Here is a 19753-nt window from a genome sequence, read left to right on the forward strand (position 1 = left end):
GTTTAGAATATGCTGGAGTGAGATTTAAAGAAATACATTCCTGTTGGGGGAATCATGCTACAAAAATGCCAGAAATGCAAGCCCAAGGGTTTTAATTTTAATGGTAAATGATTATCCCTCCTGGGCTGTAGAAAGGCAGCATGATGTATGGCAGGAGGCCAGCTGACTTGGAGTTCAAGAAGGCAACTTCGGGCCATGCCTTTGTAATTTGCTAATGAAATGATTAAAAAATATAAAAATAGCAGGAAAATGTGCACCCATGCAGAAAAACAGTGCAAGAGGCCTTAATTAGATCAGAGAGACACTGAGGAATTTCTGTAGAGATAAATACTGTACCTGGGATGGGATGGAAGCAAGAATAAGCAGCACCATGGTTTAACAAATACAGTTGGCCTTGTCTCCATATTTGCAGACTTCACATCTGCAGAGTCAACCAACAATGGATCAAAAATACTAAGAAAAATGCATCTGTACTGAACATTTCCTTATAACTATCCCCCAAGTAAGATATAACAAACTATTTACATACTGTGTTAGTTTTCTTTCACAATAACAAATACCTGAGATAATCAACTTTGAAAAGGACAAAAGCTTATTTTGGCCCATAGGTTCCAGTCCATAATGGTTGGCCCTTTTGCTTTTGGCCTGTGGCAAGGAAACACATCATGGTGCCAGATCATGGTACAGAAAACCCACTCACTTCATGGCTGGGGAAGTGAAAGAGAAAAAGAGGAGACTGAAGGTCCCATAATCCCTTTCAAGGCATGGCCCTGATGACATAAAGGCATCCTATTAGGCCCCACTTCTTCTTCTTCTTCTTTTTTTAAGTTGAAGAAAAATTTGTTTTGGCTAACTATTTCAGAGTAGGCACCAACTGTTATAGGTTCTACCACCTCCTGATACTGCTATCCTGGGGACTAAGCCTAGTTAGTGCCCTGAACCTTTAAGGGACACTTAAGATCCAAACTAAAAGACATAGTGTTTACATTGTATCAGGTATTATAAGTATTCTAGAGATACATGGGAGGATGTGTATAGGTTATATGCAAGTACTACACCATTTTATATAAGGAGATTAAGCATCTCTATGGGGATCTAGAACCAATGCCCCTCAGATACTGGGGGACAACTGTACAAACAATGAACTGACTGGAAGGAAAGTGGAAGAATTACTAATATAAGCTTCTAAGAGGGAGAGCAGAGATTCAGGAAAGCAAAGGATGAGCTGCCTAGAGCCTGGCTCTGAAAGGCTGGGGAGGGACACTCACATCACTCTGACTTAAGACGACAGCCAATCACCAAGCAAAGGATAAAAGCCTGCTGTGGCTGCTTCCAAAGAACAGTTCCAGTAACCACCCTGTTAACTTCAGGTGACTAGGACCAGAGCACCCAGCTACACCTGGTTGCAGTGTACCCCCATCCCCAAACACTGAGCATAAGAGAAAGACAACTGTGATCATTTCAATTTTATTAAACACTGGAAACTTAAAAGGAGGGGAGGAGAGCTTAATTCAGGAAAATATTTGGAATATTGAAAAAAAAAAGAAGTGATTTGAAGAATCGGAGGGAGTAAAACTCCATAAAATGATCTCCAAAAGACAATGAGTTGAAATGCTAAATATCAGTGGTATATGAGAAAAACTTCGAGAGAGAGAGAGAGAGAGAGAGAGAGAGAGAGAGAGAGAGAGAGAGAGAGAGAAACTTGGGACCAGAAAAGTTAGAATTTCGTGATTACAGAACTGAAGGCAATTAACAGTGAGTGATACTGCTTGAAACTCAATGAATTAGGAGAAACCTTTGAGAAACTCTCCCAGGAATCACAGAAAAAGCAGAGAAAAACAAAAACAAAGAAACAAACAAACAAAAACGAGGCCAGTGTGATAAACTGGAGGATAAGACTACAGGATAAGAATCAGGAGACCACTTCAGGGATGGCAGAACTGAGCCACTGTGGAGGCAGCTGAGAGGCATGTCAAGGGACATCACACAGGCATCTGCTCCATCCAGGGACCAGATACACCCTCCCTGCTAAAGCCATTCAACTTTGTCAAACAGAAGCTCTCAAACACTGGATGTCAGGCAGTGAAGGAGAGGGACCACTGAGAGAAAAGAATAATGTTGAACTTCAAGAAGACAAAAATGCTGTTTTCAAGGATGAAGGGAACAGCAGAGTCCATAAACAGACCCACAACTACAGATAACTGATGTGCACATGCGATCCAGCAGGAAAGGACAGACTTTTCAATAATGATGCTGGAATAAGTAGATATCCGTATCTGAAAAAAAAAAAATGTTTTTAAGGGGTCTATCATGAGGATTAAATGAGAAATATTTGTGAAGTCACCTCACAGAGTATATAAATATTAGTTCTTGGTCTTCTTAGATTCCAAAAAACACATTTCTTTACCAGTCATCAGAATAGTCTTTATATATAAAAATACAAATCAGATCATGATAACGTTCTTCCAGAGATTGCTTCTTGCACCACGAATGAATTCAAAATGCAAAATGGCCCTCTGGGGTTGTCATTGGCTGGCTTTTCCCCTGTTTATACTCCATGGTAGCCTTCCCATCCCTGCCACAGGGCTATTCCCATGGATGGGAAGGTTCTTCATGGGCCCCACAAACTGACTCCTCATCCATTCATACCCTCTAGTTCTTAGCCAAAGAGTCATTTCCTTAGGGATTTCTGTCCCCACTCCACACACACACCCACCTCCTCCAACATGGGACTTAGGGCCCTTGTTACTGTTGCAGCCTCTTGTTCTTTTCCCTGAGAATATACCACCTTTTAATTCTAGATTCATTGTGTGGCATTTGTCCATTTCCCCAGCCACACTGAGCACTCTATCACGGACAGTGACCACATCTGTCACCCACTGCTGTATCTTCTATTTCCAGCATAATGACAGGCAATAAAACACAATTTGTGGAATTAAATACATATAATTGCCTCTTATAAAGAAGATGGCTCTTCATCCATGAAGTCATGGTGGCCAAGCCCCAGGGATTGGCCTCAGTTGTTGGCATCCCTGAAGAGAGGGGGGACCACATCAACACAGCTCCAGCCCCAGTACTCCAGAGACTGGCTTTGTCAGGCTGTCTTGGACAAACCTTAGTTGTTCTTGTAGATAAGCCTGAGGATTACCAGCTTTACCTACAGCTTCCTTCCTTACTGCAGGCATCCCATCCAGATCCCCAGGATCTCCTGTACCAGTCTGATAAGTGGATCCCTATCCCAGCTGCTGCTAATAGTTCATCTCCAGAGGACTGTCCTAGAAGTTGCCTGGCCTAATGTTGCCTGGGAGTTAAACACTTCTTCAAGGCCCATGATCAGTGACTGCTGGGACAGGGTTACAAAAGCCTACTCCCTTGCCTCCAGGTGTGACAAACACTGTACACTCCTGAGCTCTGTCCCTGTGGGTCAGACCTCTCCTGAAACACATCTTTGACTTCTCCTCTGACCTGTCCTAACCTATATATCTTCGCCCTCCCCACTTTCTTCTGAGGGAGCTCATGAAAATGTGTCCATGAATCCCTGACTTGCTTTTGTGTCTAGGGAACTCCATCAAAGACAAAGGTACTTACAGTAAGGAAAAGGAAGGCAACAAGTATTTACTGAGACCTCAGATGAGTCAAATATGGTCTTGACACCATTGGTGATGAGAAAGTGGAGCTTTGGGAAACCTGATCCTTGATCAAGACCACCAGCTGACCAGGGTGGAAGCAAGACTCAGTACAGGGCAGAATATGTTTCCAGTTTCCCTGCTCTCAGCTTGATGCCTGGCGAGTGGTGTGTCCACGGGTCTGCGGACCTCTGGTCCCACCAAACAATGTAACTTGTCTTAAAACAGTGGCAGAGGCTATTGGAGGGGACTGCAAACTGAATACTATTGCAAAGTGAAAAGGGTTCTCCACTAAGATGGCAGCTCTGCCACTGGAGATAATGAAATTTGGTGGCTACTTCACAGGTTTATCACAGAGGGAGCTGTATGACAGAAGAGCTCACCCCTGTGACCCCCCACATCGCAGAGCTCTTGGGATTCTAGATCCTCAGAATATGTATGCACTCAGTTCAGGGTTAAAGAATGACCTTGTAAATAGCTCACTAGAGAGTAATTTATGTCATCACCCAAAAGGAGAAAACTGAAAGCCATTCATGGGTCAGATCACTGACCGAGTAAACGAGTGGCAGAGAAGTCTCTACATTTGAGTATAAGAAAAGAATCTGCAAAAATAAAAGGGAAAACTGGATGCAGATGTTTTCCTCAATTAGCTTCGACTGAAAAAAGCAATAAACAGGAAAGATCAGTGCTATACGTGCATTTTTATTTAACCATTTGGCATGAGTCAGAACATTTCAGAGGGAAACGTGTCTTTCTTCGGTGAAGCTAAAGGAAACTATTTTAATTTTCTTGATCATGCTTGGGTTTTTGCAATCAAGTTATTTTTAACTGAAGTTGTATAAAATATGACCATCACATGAGACTATTACTGAAATCTAAATCATACCAGCAGGAAGCAATGATTCAATGTCTTTTCAAATGTTCCAAATTAACTAAAAATAATTATATCTGCCTAAAAACATTACTACTTGTAGGTTATTTTTGCTACAGTTTCCTTTTATAGAAGGAGAAAAAATGCCTTTGTCTATTTACTTCTTGGCTCTCAAAGTTAAAATGAAAGATAATTTATTAAGAAATCAAGACTCTTGCAAATTCAGTTTAAAATGCTGATAATGCACATTTTAACTGTATCACTGATTTGATTACATTTTTAACATTTTGTTGGTATAGTACATTAAACAATTTTTTTTCATTTTCCTGAAATTTCTCTCCTAGATGCAGAACAGATTGGGCTATATTTTATTTTATCTGTGGTTTATTTCCTTTGTACTTTTTTTTTTTTTTTTTTTGCAGGGGTCACATGAAGGCTCAACAGTTCTTAGCCCCTGGTTCACACTGGAACCATAAGGTTACTTTTAAACACACAGATAGATACCTGGGCTTCCTCACACAGTGCAATTCAGAAAAATGGGGCAGATCCCTGATGTCTGAATCTTTAAAAGATTCCGTGGAATTCTGATGTACATTGAGGTTGAGAAATGAGGTTGTGGTGGTGATGGTGATGATGATGGTGATGATGAGGATTTGGTGCTGGGGGAATTACACCCAGGGCCTCCCATATGGTACGCAAGCACTTACCACTGAGCTATATACCTCAGGGCTGGGAATTTTTAAAACTTACATATGAAGTTGTAATAAATGTTTTTCAGATACAATTGGATATTCCTTATTTCAGGAAAAATCATGGTATGAAAATGGTAATGTAAAGAATCAATCTTTAGGAGATAAGCCCCAGCATTTTAAAAAAAATGCACCAATGGTTCTTCTATGTGGTGACATTGCATGAATTTAAAGTGAGATTTAGGGTTCTCAAGTCTAACTCACATATATTTTTGATGGGGTGGGAAAATATGTGCACTGATCCATTTAAGAGAGCTTTGACTTTCTCATTCCACTTTATTAAGGACAAAGAAGCTCCTCTTAGGACCTTGGGTGAAACTTGGCCTTACAGGGCACTCCTCCCTCCTGTCTTTGAAAGGGCTTCAGGATTCACAACAGCCAAGCTCAGAGAGTCTAGAGAGCTCCACTGAACAACCTATGCAGCAACTTGTTTAGAGAAAGTGTTGTTTGTTTTCTAATGCCAAAAGGGAAAATCTAGTTGGTTGTACATAAATAAAATTAGTAACAGGCTCACAGTAGTGGTTGTTCCAATTTGCATCCCTGGCTGCACCATGATTCCCTGTATGCCCTTCTTTGGGGAGACTGCATGTATCTCACGTGCTTTTCTTGCAGAGGAAAGCCTATTATGGATACAAAATCCAATCATTTGGGGACATTAATGAATAGACAAGTCTCCTCACCAAATCTTGCAAAGCCAAGGTATGTTCTATCCCCAACAAGTTATAATCCCTTCCCTAACAAGTTGTTACTCTAGACAAAGCATGATAGGTATTCAGGCAGGACCTGAGGACAGGAAGAGAAAGAAGACAATGAAGGGGTTGGGGTACTCCAAGTACAAAGGAAACCTCTGGAACCATGGGCACAGTGGCTAAACATCAGCCTTGCATCTGGAACCCAACTGTGTCCCTGCAGACTGTTAGAGACAGGCCTGGTCCCTATTGCAACAGAGTATATCCTAAGCTGGAAGAAACCCTCCAGTATCCTGGCCCATCTCCCATCTTCCTCTCTTGCTTCAGTCACCACCCTGGACCCATGGGCTGCATCTGAACCCACTCTGACACTGCTCTCAGCAGAAAATGCGCCTGTCCATGACTTTGGATTGTGTCTGGCATTGCTTCTGTCCATGTGGAGAGAGCAAAGTGGCATAACTGGCCTAAGGCAGGGGGAGATGGGCAGAACTCAGGCATCTGATGATGAATCAGATCAGAACAAAACAGGTGAAGAGAGACAGAAGCCCAGGCACAGGGCTGACGAGGGACACCCAAAGAACTGAAGTGCCTGCCAGGGTCTGGGTGTGTGTCTGAATTCTAAGTCCTATCAGATCTGAGAGTTGTGGAGAGGAACATGCTGCTTTTTATCTCACTAAGGGCAGGCTTAAACCTACAGGTTTAAACAGCAGGTCCAGCTGGAAGGAAATGAAGAAGAGGGCAAAAAGTAGCAACAGGGATTGTAGAGCATGGCTCTACCTGTGTTGAAGCTCCTCTCTGAATGGGCACCCTGCCAAGATGGTGGGGCAAGCAAAATCACAAATGATGGGGCTGGGGATGAGGCTCAGTGATAGAGTGCTTGCCTAGTACATGTGAGGCACTGGGTTCAATCCTCTGCACTACATAAAAATAAATAAATAAATAAAGGTATAGTGTCCATCTGTAACTAAAAAAATATTAAAAAAAAATCACACATGACCCACAGGCCTGCAAGACCCATTCCTGAGATTGTGACAATGTTAACTCACACAGCATGGTGATTAATAGTTATAAAAAATTGACAGCATGGAGCATTTTTACTTCCCAGCAGGGTACCACCGAGCACATTGTACATTGAAGCCAAAGTGATCTATGCAAATAAGGTGATGAGTCCAAGGGGATATATAAGTGAATGCAAATGCATCAATGAGGTGATTCAACATGACAAGCCAAGGACACTGAGGAGGGGTTTCCTGCTTTCTCTTTGACCAAACTCATTTTGGTAGAAGAGATTTAGTCAGTGAGAACATATTGCAGCAACAAAGGTCAACCAAAGACCAGAGATAGCAGCTTCTTAAATATTGTTTGTATAAAGAAGGAATTAGAGTGAGTAGATCAACCCCCATTCCTTTGGTTTTCTGTTTAAAAATCTCTCAAATATAACTACTTCTCTCCACCCCCACCCTTACCACCTGTAGTGGGTTTTGTAGTATCTCCCTAGAATTCATGTTCACCGAGAACCTGAGAGTGGCCTAATTTGGTAGATAATCAAGTTAAAATGAGGTGATACTGGATTATGATGGACCCTAATCCATCACTACTAATATGTCTATAAGAAGAAAGAAATTTGGATAAAGACACTAGAGTGATAAGCCTACAAGGAACCTCAAGGATTGTTAACTGCCACCAGAGGCTGGGAAAGAGTTCTCTAACAGATTCTCTCTCAGAGCCTATAGGAAGAACTAATCTCACTGACAACCCGCTTTCAGACTTCTGGCCTACACATCTATGAGAGAATACACTCTTGTTTTTAAGCTGTCCAGTTTGTGATAATTTGTCATAGCAGCCAGAGGAGCCCATATGCCAGCCAACCCAAGCCTGCATCATTCCCTCTCTGGGTAAATCCAACACCCTGCTAAACTTGACCCCAGCTCCACAGTCAGTCTGGTCTTCCTATATCATGTTCTCCACTCTGTCACTAGGGTGAGCTTCTCACGTCTCACACACTCATAGGATTCTTCTAGTTGGAAATTCTTGGTGGACTACAAATGTTCTGGGAAGAATCAGCCCTCTATCCAGCCTTACCTTCCCTCACCAGGTTGTCTTCAGTGCCTTACCAAACCTCTAAGCTGCATTCACTGACAGGAACCTTCCCTAACCTACCTGGACAAGTCTAATGCCATATGATTGGTTCTTGTTGCTTCATGGACTTTCTCTTCATGACACCTATCACAGTGTGTTGTGTATACTGGGTGGGATTATTTCTTTGTTGTCTCTCTTCCCCACTAAACTATAAACTCCATGAAAGCCAGGCCATATCAATTTTACTCATCATTAAACCCCCAACACTTAGCACAGCATCTCGCAAAAATTAGTCACTGCTCAATACATGTATGCTGGTGGAATGAATGAAAGAATAGGACAGAGAGAGGAAGACAGAAAGCACATCCTTACTCCCCTTTCTTCCACCCCCCACCTCTGATGATAATCTCCAGCACAGGGTAGAAAGAGAAATGTTGCCCTTTAAAAAGAGGCCACCCATCATCCCTTGTCAACAGCACCAAAATCCTAAGATCCATTTGAGAAGTAAGAATAGAAATAAAGCACTGATGTGATTCTGCAATCTGTATACGGGGTAAAAATGGGAGTTCATAACCCACTTGAATCAAAGTGTGAAATATGATATATCAAGAACTATGTAATGTTTTGAACAACCAACAATAAAAATTAAAAAAAAAAGAATAGAAATAAAGCAGGGTAAGACAGAAAGTTTGGAAAATCACCAATCTATATTAGTGGTTAAATGCAATTTTCAATTATTAAATAATGAATGAAATCTTTACAATTTCCAAACACTATTGTTACTACTATCCCATATGTAACATCAGATGTGCTTCAAAGTAGTCCTGGACTAGACACATGGTCTGCGTGTTCAAGTGAAGTAACTGAGGCCTGGGAAGGTTAGCTCATTACCCAAGATTAAGCGCCATATACAGCAACTGTCACCAGGGCCACCTGGCTCCAAGGGCAGGGATATTACTTCCACTTGCCCTGGTTGCCTCTCTTTCACCCCCTTACCCGCCCACTGAGCTTGGCACATGGATGTGCAGGGAATCCAGCCCTCCAGCCGGAGACAGCAACGTGTGCAAAAACACTGCCCTGGCTCCTTTATCAGCTGTGACATTACAGTGATAATGATCCCAGCAGCCCAGGCTGAAAAATCTGTCCATATTCATGAAATATCTTTCAACATAAAATATGAGAGAAAAACACAAACAGTTCAAGCGGCATCAGCATGCAATGTATGTAGCGAAGCAAAACAAGGCAGGTTGTATAAATATTTAACAATGAGAAAGAACTGAACTGGCTCCAAAGAAACATCTGGGATAACAGATCTAAAGAGGCTGTGGTTTCTAGTGGGAAAGTCACTGTGAAAAGAGGAAAAACAACCAGCCCTGTGGTTCTCAGATTTCACCCTCACGTGAATTTAAGAGGCAGCTCTGGCAATGTACCTCTAAAGGCTTTTTCCAGTAACCTAAGTGTTTACTACACAATTGGGCAATTTCCAATGGGTCTAAATCAAATAAACATGCTTTCCTTACTATTAAAATGTTTTATTTCTATTGCAAAAAACAGAAAGTCAATAACAGTGTTAATAGTTGACTTGAGATAAAATCTGGATTTTTTTCCTTCTATGTTACCTAATATGGAAAGTAATGGACTGCTGACCATATTTAGGATTTCAGATTTTGGCATCAGTCCAAAGATTAAGTTTTGATATCTCAAAGAAAATAAGCTATGTATTAGAAAGCATGGGTTTCATGGATTGACCTTCATGAGTGACATTTGGAAACAGACTGTCTCTTCCCAGAACTGACACCATCCGGGTGGAGGGCTCAGCTCACAGGAACCCTGTGGGGCCAATTATCTGCCTGACATTCTTCCACTGAAGGACTCAACTGCATGGCTCAGTTTAACAGTTTGTCCTTACCCTTTTTTGCAAAGTGTTAGGAAGAAGGCCCAGCTGCAGTGGGTGGGCTGAGACTGAACGTTGACAACTGCCAGCTATTTTCCCACACACGTCCTATGTGTTTCCTGCTGTCTGTCCTTTAGTACGTCCTGTATAACTTGCTTTGTTTGCTCTTCCTGGGGTCCTCCTTGGGTGAGTGTGGGCACACCCTCAGTTCCTTCTTCTTCTCCAAGCCATAATGGAGATTCTTCCCTCTTCCCTTGCAAACTTGGAATAGATACTGGTGGAGAGCTGGGATGTGTGAGCTTGCAGAGCAATGACCCCCCAGTTGCACTGCTATCACTTACTTGGGGGACATTTTCAGGCAGCTAGGTGTGTTTCTGTGACAGCTTAAATGAGATTCATTTACTCAGGATTCTCTTTAGCTGTCTGGGAGAGAAGACACCTGTCTGATGCTAGGAACTAGGAACTGGTCAGTATGTGCCCTGGACAGTGAGAAGTCAGCAAACCTCTGAAAAATGTTTCTCCAACTACTCTCTCCAAAGACCTGGCCCTATCCCCTGAGATCTGGGCAGGTACATCGGGGCAGTGGAAGTCACTGGGGAAAATCCTGTCACCTCATGGCAGTCCCAGATTCCAAAGGATGCCCCTTCCAGCTGCATGTCCCCCTTCCAGCACAACTTGCTAAATTCCTTACTTCATCTCTCTTCAAACTTTATGTACATTAAAGTATATAAGTCCCTTGGGACTGTTATTGGAGTACAGACTTTGAGTTAGTAGGCCTAGGATTGGGCCTGGAATTCTAAGAACCTTCTGGGAGATGCAGGTTGCTGCTGGTTCACACAGCACACTTGCCACATCTTACGGGGTGGTACCTTCCAAGTACAGATAAACATTTTTATGGATTTTTATATTTAATAGGCCCTTTACAAAATCATATATCCCCCATCTAAAGTTAGGCATGAAAGAGCTTGACAAGGCCAAGAATAAAGGTGAGCTCACTCTAGGTGACTTGACACTGAGCCCCAAGATGGCCTCACTAAATCAGTGGGTCTCAAACTTTAGCATACATCATAATCACTCCAAGTTTGGGTAAAGATGTAGATTCCTTCTGATTCAGTTTTTCTAGGGTAGAGGTGAGAATCTGCCTTTTTAGCAAGTCCATTAACGCAGCTGGTCTAGGACTTCACTAAGAATCATGTCACCAAGAACCAACACAGGATTCTGCAGATCCCCCCAATCTGCCTTAATCTCAAAGATTTAGTGTCATTCACCACTCATTTTCCCCAGAATCTCCTGAAGGTTGCCCTGATTTGCCCTGAATGAACCAGGGTCCCCAAAGCACTAGGTTGAGCTATTATGGCTAGATTGGCTGCTAGTGCCTCCAGAGACAAGAGGCCTGCTGAGACCTTGAGGCTTCCTTATATCGAGATGTCCCCAGGTCAGTGAGCTTCATTTGCACTGACTATATACAAGTTCTACTTTGTAACAGCTGTTTAGCCTCAGCTGTGTGGCCCTGATAACCCCTCAGATACTCCAAGTTCCTTATCTGTGAAATGGGGTCAGTAACCCCCACACAGGGCCATCATAAGGCCAGAGGACAAGGGTTTTCAACTCACCCTGTGCATGAGAATCACTCAGAAGCTTTGAAAAAATACAGATGCTCAATACTGTTCCTGAATCCTGTGAGAGTATATTTGTCAAATCACCTCAAGTGATTGTTGCTATTATATACTCAGGGTTGATATCTACTATAGAAGATAGAAAATGCCAAGAGAATGTAGAATTAATTGTAGAGATTAATATTTCACTATTAATGTTGAATGAGAAAATAAAAGTAACCAGCATCCAGTGTTCCAGGAGTTTCCTCTCTTCTAGACAGGCATAGAGACTCCTAAGCGAATGCACCATGTTTAAGCTCTCATGGAAACAGTCTGATGACAGTCTACCAGCAGAGCTGCAGAGCTGCCTGAAAATGGCTCCCTGGTGGCCTGCTCTCATGAGCTGCTATCTGTGCCCAGACCATGGCCTAGCCAAATCCTGTGATCCAAGGCTGAAAGTATCTGTGGACTTTGACAAAGCTCTTGGGGAGATAGATAGGAAAGCTTAATCACAGCTGATTGAGATGCTTGACTCATGGAATGGGGGCTTTCCAGATGAAGCCCCTGGGGACCAACCTGGCTCAGGACTCTGAATTATACAAAGAATCTGGGCTGGGATGGTTGAGAAATGGAGTCATTCATTCATAACAGCTCTAACTCCTATGGGAGATGGTCAGAAGAGGCTGATCCTGTAAGATGCATACCATGTGACCTTTCCACAGCCATGCAAAACAGGTATTTGTTAATCATATGAATACATGGTTAAGTGCAGTAGTCACTGGATAAACAAAGAAAGACTAAGTGAGGAAGAAAGGGAGGAAAAAGTAAAAAAAGGAAGGGAGGAAGAAAGGAATTCAGGTTTTGCTTGTATCTTCTGCTGTTGAACAGTTTTATTTCAAAGTTATTCCCTATACTGAAATAAAATGCTGACCCAATTCTATGAATGCAGGGAGAGTCCAGTAGAAATCAAACCGCAGCAGTGTAATGCAGGACAAATGGGCTAAATGCACCTTATCTTGGAGAGCCATCCTCTTCCACAACCATGACCTTAGAATCTAGCCAGTTTCTCCCCAGTGTAAGGCTGAGGCTCGCTGACAAGGCACCTCCTGTTTCTGCTTATCAGGATCAAGGTTTTTCAGAGTTCAGCCACTAGGAGACACTTAAGAAAGAATCCTCTCACTCTACATCCCTTGGGTGGCCACTGCTAAGTGGTTTTTCTGCCCTGCTCCCTACTGGGACTCAACTTTACCCCTCAGGCATATACAGTAAGAGTCTGGGATCCTGTTATCACCTGGAATGCCCTGGGCCTCTCTTTGGCTCTCCTCCTTCCTTTTCCAAGAGACAAGGTTGGACTCTCAGAGATCCATCAGTGTTACTTTTGCAGCTCCTCTCCTGACAGTCTTTGCTTCTGATCCCTGACCTTTTCTGCTCTTGACATCTACTCCATCTTCTGCTCAGAATCTTATAATATGAATATTCCTAGCATTCTGGGTACAATGTCCTCCAGAACACTCCACTTTTCCATCAGATTCACTCATAACACCACTGAGCTTTGCTCTCCAGGTCTAGCCACTGTGTACCTTTTGTTCTGCCTGCCCAGCATCTCTTACTCCTCTTGGTGACAGACCCCTTCTCTTCTGGGGAGTCACCTTCCTCAACTGGGTTTAAGAAGCGGGCCTCATACCCAGCCTCAAATCTCCCTAGCCTTAGGGATTGGTCAGGGCAGAACAGGGGGTCCAAACTGAGCCAACAGAGGCAACCCTAAGATACTTGCAGAAACTCTGCAGGAATCACTGTGCCTCTGTGGCATTGCATGGCCACCGACCTCAAGCCTAGGACTGCAAAACAACATCTTGTTGTATGAAAAAAGCCTGCTTGACAATCTACCCTGCACAGAAGAAAGCAAAATTAGATATAGTGAAAAAGGCACATAGTCAATTCACACTATTCAAGATAGCTATATTTTGTAAAGTAAACACTGAATTAGTAAACACTGAACCATAGCTCCTAGGAGGTATACAAAGTTTGCTTCCTATGAAACACTCTCACCACACTTGTCAGCCAGTTAATACGTAATCTGTTTTATGCATGTTTCCGTTTAGAGACACCTTACTTAACATATATTGTTGATTCTCTAACATTGCACTCACAGGCTATCATTTATGTCTGAATGAAATTTATGTAATGCATACTATTTCCTCCATGAGGCAGATTACAGACTTCCTGCAGTTGGGAATATTAGCACTTCAGCATAACACTTGGGCAATTTTAAACAGCTAAATCACCCACAAAAAGCACAAACAAGCAAAATAAAAAAAATGGCATCAAATAGAACACAAAAAGAGCATAGTTGATAACAGAAAAGCTAAAACAAAAAAGCACAACAAACATCACCTTGCTTGACCTCAGCTGGGAATATGCCATCAGGCAGCCCCAAATTTCTTCCACTGTGCATATGCCCACAAAAGCCCTGGGAATATTAATTTGGGGGATGCAAATAAGTTTGGCTAGCAGATAAATTTGCAAACATGGAATCCATAAATAATAAATAACTATTATTTTTTTTAGTGTGATTTGATCACCTGGATGTTTCTACACCTAAAACCAGAATCCATTTTCAGTTACATGAGTCAGTTAATTTCTTTTCCACCCAAGCTGGTTGGGGGTGTTTCTGTCATTTAAACCTAGTCTGGCTGTATAGTCATTCTTCTCCATGACCACAAAATTCTCTTGGAAAAAGACAAGCTGGCTCTCTGGGTCCTCTAGAATCCTGGGCCACTCCTCACAGGGGAAGTCCAATCCTCCCCAGGTAGTTCATAAAGGGTTTGCCTGGTTTCATCCAGAAATATTCCACTTCAAATAAGCTCTTCAAAGGAGGTGTCCTAGAAACGTGGCAGCCCCTGGCCTAAGCCTCAGCAGTTGCTTCTGTTTAATTGTTGTTACAGCTTTAAGTCCCTTTCCTCCAACTTTCCACCATTTCTTAATCAGTGAATTAAATTCTACCCTAGAACCTTAGGAGTTCATAACCCACTTGAATCTAATGTATGAAATATGATATGTTAAGAGCTTTGTAATGTTTTGAACAACCAATTAAAAAAAAGATTAAAAAAAAACCTTAGGCAAAAGAATAGAATCAGAGCTGGCATGAGCCTTAGTTAGGAATTTCCTGGAAAGTGATAAGAATGAGGGTCAGAGAAGAAAGGGACTTACCAAGATGAAGGCAAAAACAAAGAGTAGGGCTCCTGACTCTCTTTCCAGAACTTTCTCAACTAGCAATGCTGCTGTTTTTATGTGAGGAGTCCCCCCACTCTCTCCCAACATTGAGTCCAGTGTTTATCCATAGTGAATCAAATCTTTGCAATGACCCATATCACTTCATGATGCTTCCAAAGGATCTATGTATCTTTTTATACATTTATATATCTTCCCACTCACCATTTGTCACCATCTTTCAGCTGAGGAAAGACTTAATTCAACAAAGAAATACACCACCCCCACCCCAGATACAGTACTCAGGGCAGGCATCAATTTGCTCGGGCCCTGAGCTAGCAGGAGGCTGCAAGCCCTACTGTAGTCCAACATCTTGTCCCTTTCTCTGTCCCACTGTGTATACACAACCCCATCCCATGTTCAGAGCAAGTGGCCCTGCACATCCATCAAATGAAACATGAACTTCCTACTGACCAAGGGGCTCAGAGGAGAGAGGGTTAGACTACTCATGTTAAGCCACCCCTTTATCCCATCTGGCTCCCTTCCCCAACACCCCCTCAGCCTGAGTCCCTCAAAGTGAACCATGTCACCTCTTTCTGGCCTAAATATCAGGAACAGGAGAGTTTGAGAAACACTACTCCAAGAATCAAAGGGGTCATATCACCCCTGTGGCTCCTTTATTAAGTCTGTATATATCACACCTACATGTTGGTCAGTGATGCACAAAGGCTAGCCCCTGCTTTGTCTTGAACACCAGTGAACCCTGAGACATGGCCTGCTGCAGGAACTCTTCCAGGCTCTCTCAACAAGTTTTCAGACTCTGTCCTGGGACTCATATGTATACTCTGAAGCTCTGAGAGACACTGACCTTCTCTGCTCTGAGCCTAAGAACCCACTTCTCCAGCCACATCTTATTCCTCTCAAGAGGATCCTGACCAGAAGAAGAGCTCAAGAGGCCTGGCTGTTCACCATTCACAGGGACTCCTCTGACATCCTGGAGGACTTCTTGTGTACATCAGCCCCAGGTACCATGGCCACTGCCAAGCATCCCCTCCAAGAACATCTCTGGCCAAATATGGTTCACACTGCCTCTTTAAACTCTGACAGATGCATTTTGACTTCACACAAAAATAGCAATGTCCATCAGATCCTGGTGAATCAGTTAGCCACACTTTTCACTGGAGCCTTTCCTGCCCTTAACCACCATTTCTCATGCCATCTGCCCCAGCAGAGTCTCAGGGTTGGGTTTCAAAAAGCCACATCCTGTGGTCAAATACAGAAGTCTAAGGAGAGACAGCTCTTTCCATAGGAGGTGATTTTAGCTGTCAAATCAATATTTCCTGGTGGATTCGCTTTTCCTTTTACAGTCTTCCCAAATATGTCACTTTATAATGTATGTTTCTTAGGATTTCTATATGGAGTTCTCTAATTCAGCCAGGGGAATGGGGCAGCAGAAAATCTTTCTGAGACTATGTTAGCATCATTGTTTTACAAGGATGTGGATGAAGTTTCCTGCAGGTGATGTGTCACATTATAAAGCGACACAGCAATAGATAAAACTACACCCAGTACCCACTCTCTATCCTCTCTCTCCTATCTACAGCAGTGAACATCAACATTGAGAAAATTACTATTATCATCCAGCAAAACCTGTACTCTTGCTACTTCTGGCAACATCTGATTCAGGCTTATTCTGTGATTTGGATGGAACTGTGCCTCCCTGCCACCATTAAAAATCATATTTTGAGGGGCTGGGGATGTGGCTCAAGTGGTAGCGTGCTCACCTAGCATGCATGAGGCACTGGGTTCAATTCTCAGCACCATATAAAAATAAAATAAAGATACTGTGTCCACCTGAAACTAAAAAAAAAAAATATTTTAAAAATCATATTTTGAGGCCCTAGCCACCCAGAAACTTAGAATGTGGCCGCATTTGGAGACAGGACCTTTAAAAAAGTAATTAAAGCAAAATGAGGTCATGTAGTAGGCCTTAATCCAGTATGACTGTGTCCTTACAAAAAGGAGGGACAGTGGGGATGCATGCATGGGGAAAAACTGAGTGAGGACTCAAAGAAAAGGCAATAATCTGCAAACCAAGGAGAGAGGCCTTAGGATAAATCAACCCTGGTGACACCATAATCCTGGCTGCAATGAGCTGAATTGTTGCTTCCAAATTCACGTTTTGAAATCCTAACTCCAAGCTAATGGTATTAGGACGTGGGCTTTTAGGAGGAGATTAGGTGATTAGCCCTTTCAACCTTATATTGATAAAGCTAGAAAAGTACCATATAAGAATCAAAAGTTGGTCCAGGTTGCTTGATCCTGGACTTGATCTTGGACTTCCTAATCTCTAGAACTGTGAGAAATAAATTTCTGTTAAGTCACAGTCTGTGGTATTTGTTAGGTGGCCCGAGCTGACGACAATGATCAAAACACTGACTCATTTGCCCATCAAGCATCTGCCAAATGCCTACTACGTGCAAAGCACTGATTAGGCACTGTGGACAGACAAAAGTGAACTTTAGCACCTTGCAACATAAGGGAGAATGACATAGCACAAACAGATTTGTCATACAGCAGAATGCAATCTTGGTATAATGCATTACAATTCTTGTTATAAAAATTTAAATTTGTTCCAATTTGACTAATACAGTAGGGAGTAATGTATCTGAGCATGGTATTAATTTTGATTTTGCTGTGAAAGATACCAGATGAACACAAAAAACTGCCCAACTGAACAAAACCACACAAAATGCACATAACACAGACCTCTGCCAGCTCAGCTCACATCCTGATATAAGCTACACTCGTCTTAATTTGATGTTAAAAATCTCCCTCTGGTTTCATACAACTGTCCTTCAAGATAACACACAAGTGGCAACACCTTCTAAGACCCACTTCCACAAGCAAATTTTAGGTCACTTTCAAGGTTTAGTGCCATATTTAGTAATCTTCATAAATTTCTTAACTATTTAACATGTAAAGCTGTGCTAGCATTTTTTATAGGTCCCTATCTTTGCTTTTATCTGCCATTGTCAAATTATTGAGTGTTATATTCCTAACCCTCTTTCCTCCAGTGAGCCCTTAAGTTTTTATTGCACTCTTCTGAATATTGCAGTGATTTCTTAGAAAGACTGCATGTGTTAGATTATAGCGGAACAGACTATATTTTAATAAAAAACTATATTTCAGGTAACTAAGGCCTGGGTAGTAATTGTCTATAATCAGGATCACAAATAACCCCTCAGTTGCTGCACAAACTTCATATGGGTCTAATTATGTTATCAATGGCGACTCCCAGTGACGATGTACACTTATTACATGTAAAATATAGGGAAAGTAATGTATTAAAATGCATTTTATTATAATGTTACAGGGTAAAAGAAGCCATTACACACACTAAGTAAAATGCATCCCCTCAGCTCAAAGAAGCTTTTTGTAATACCCAACTTCTTAGTGTGTCTACTGGAAAAAATTTTTTCTAGGGCCAAATAGACTTGTAGAAGGAACCTACTGACCTGTCATGGAATTTTCTGAGGTGCACAGCTGCTCTCTCAGCTTCTCCACATCATCGGGATGCACCTGTTCGTAGAGGGTACTTCCAAACCACTCTGACTGGGGCTGGTTGAGAACAGGGGTGACAGAGTCAGACACATAAATCACTCGCCCTGTTTCAGCTGCTACTACAAACAGGAACCCATCAGCTGCTTCCAAGATGAGATGCTTCAGTTCCTACAAAGAAAAAGATTCATTAACATAAGGTACTGACAGTTCTAGACCAATTAAATGCAACCCTTAACTTCTTTTATTTGTATACTCATTCTGGTGCACAAATAGTTTGGAAAATTACTCCAAGTTTTACTGGAATATAAGCTAGAAAAATGCATAAAATTAGTACTGTCCCTAAGACACAGCCACTCTAAATACTGTTGGCTCTCTCTTTACCAGTCCTTTTAGGAAGGAGGACATTTTCAGTTTAGGAGAATGGGAGAGCAGGCAGTGATCAGCAGGTGTTGAGTTGCCAGAAGAGTGAGCAGCTCCACCCACATGCTGTAACCACTATCATGTTATTGCAGCCAGAAGCACCCAGAACATAGTGCCTGGCACAAAAGGTGCTGAAGAGAAGGGAGGAAAGGAAAACAGGAGGGTAAGGAGAGCAGGAAAGAGAGCTTGCATCTCTTGCCAGTGCCTGCCATGCTGACAGTGCACTCTTGCTTCTCTTCTCTTTCCACATTTCTGAGCTGAACACTGGCACTGGATGTAAATATCCCCTTACTTTCTCATGTCTGTCATGCTTCCAGAATGCTGACAATCATCATCAGACTCTTGACAGACTCTCAGAGTAGCCCAGGAGGCAGCAAGGCATATACCACTATACATATCACTTTATAGTGAGAAGAGGTTAGAAGAATCAGCTCTGGGATCACACAGGCAGGTAAAGTCACGACTGTCATTGAAAGCAGGAACAAAGTGGTTCAGAATCAATGAATGAGCAGCAGGAAGCTTTGCCATCATCCCCAGAGGGACACAGATGGGGCAAAATCAACCTTGCTAACATGAGATGTTTTTTTCTTTGTAGGGCCTAAAAGCAGCTCAAGTATAACTCCCTACACTGTTGTCACATCAAGCTAAGGAGTCCTTTTCTAGTGAATGAAAGGGGTTCTATACCTGCAAGAGTTGAGAATTTAACCCTTCCAATGCAGTAGAGTCCACAACCACCTGCCAAACACCTCACAAACTGATCAGACCCCGAAGAACAAAGGCATCTTTGTATTTTAGCAATTAGCAAGCATCTTTTGCTATGAATCCTTTGTTCAAGTATAATCATATATAGAAGCCTTACTATAAAATTGTGGCAAGGGCCCCCTGAGCAGAGGTAAAGGCTTCTGCAGCCCATTCATTGATGTGGAGACTCTGGTCTTACTCTATGTCCCAATCCCTGAGGGAGTTCCAGGGACCTAAAGCCTAGAAGATTCTGATCGGTGGGAACAGGACCTGAGGATCTTTGAGAATCTCCCTGAGCACTTGTCTGGAGAGAAA

General features: G+C 42.4%; 1 protein-coding gene across 9 annotated transcripts in view; it reads right to left on the bottom strand.

Annotated features, from left to right (window-relative positions):
• Arnt2 (aryl hydrocarbon receptor nuclear translocator 2) overlaps positions 1-19753 on the bottom strand; it is a 174377-nt gene that overhangs the window by 81947 nt on the left and 72677 nt on the right. For all 9 annotated transcript variants that reach the window (XM_046438588.1, XM_046438559.1, XM_058577634.1 and 6 more), the window contains exon 5: positions 18232-18445. In XM_046438588.1, the coding sequence (XP_046294544.1) occupies positions 18232-18445 (214 nt within the window). The remainder of the gene's footprint in view (positions 1-18231; positions 18446-19753) is intronic.

Source organism: Marmota monax, unplaced genomic scaffold, assembly GCF_021218885.2.
Source record: "Marmota monax isolate L192 unplaced genomic scaffold, Marmota_monax_Labrador192_F-V1.1 WCK01_AAM20220418_F8-fsc00005, whole genome shotgun sequence".
Classification (NCBI taxonomy): domain Eukaryota; kingdom Metazoa; phylum Chordata; class Mammalia; order Rodentia; family Sciuridae; genus Marmota; species Marmota monax.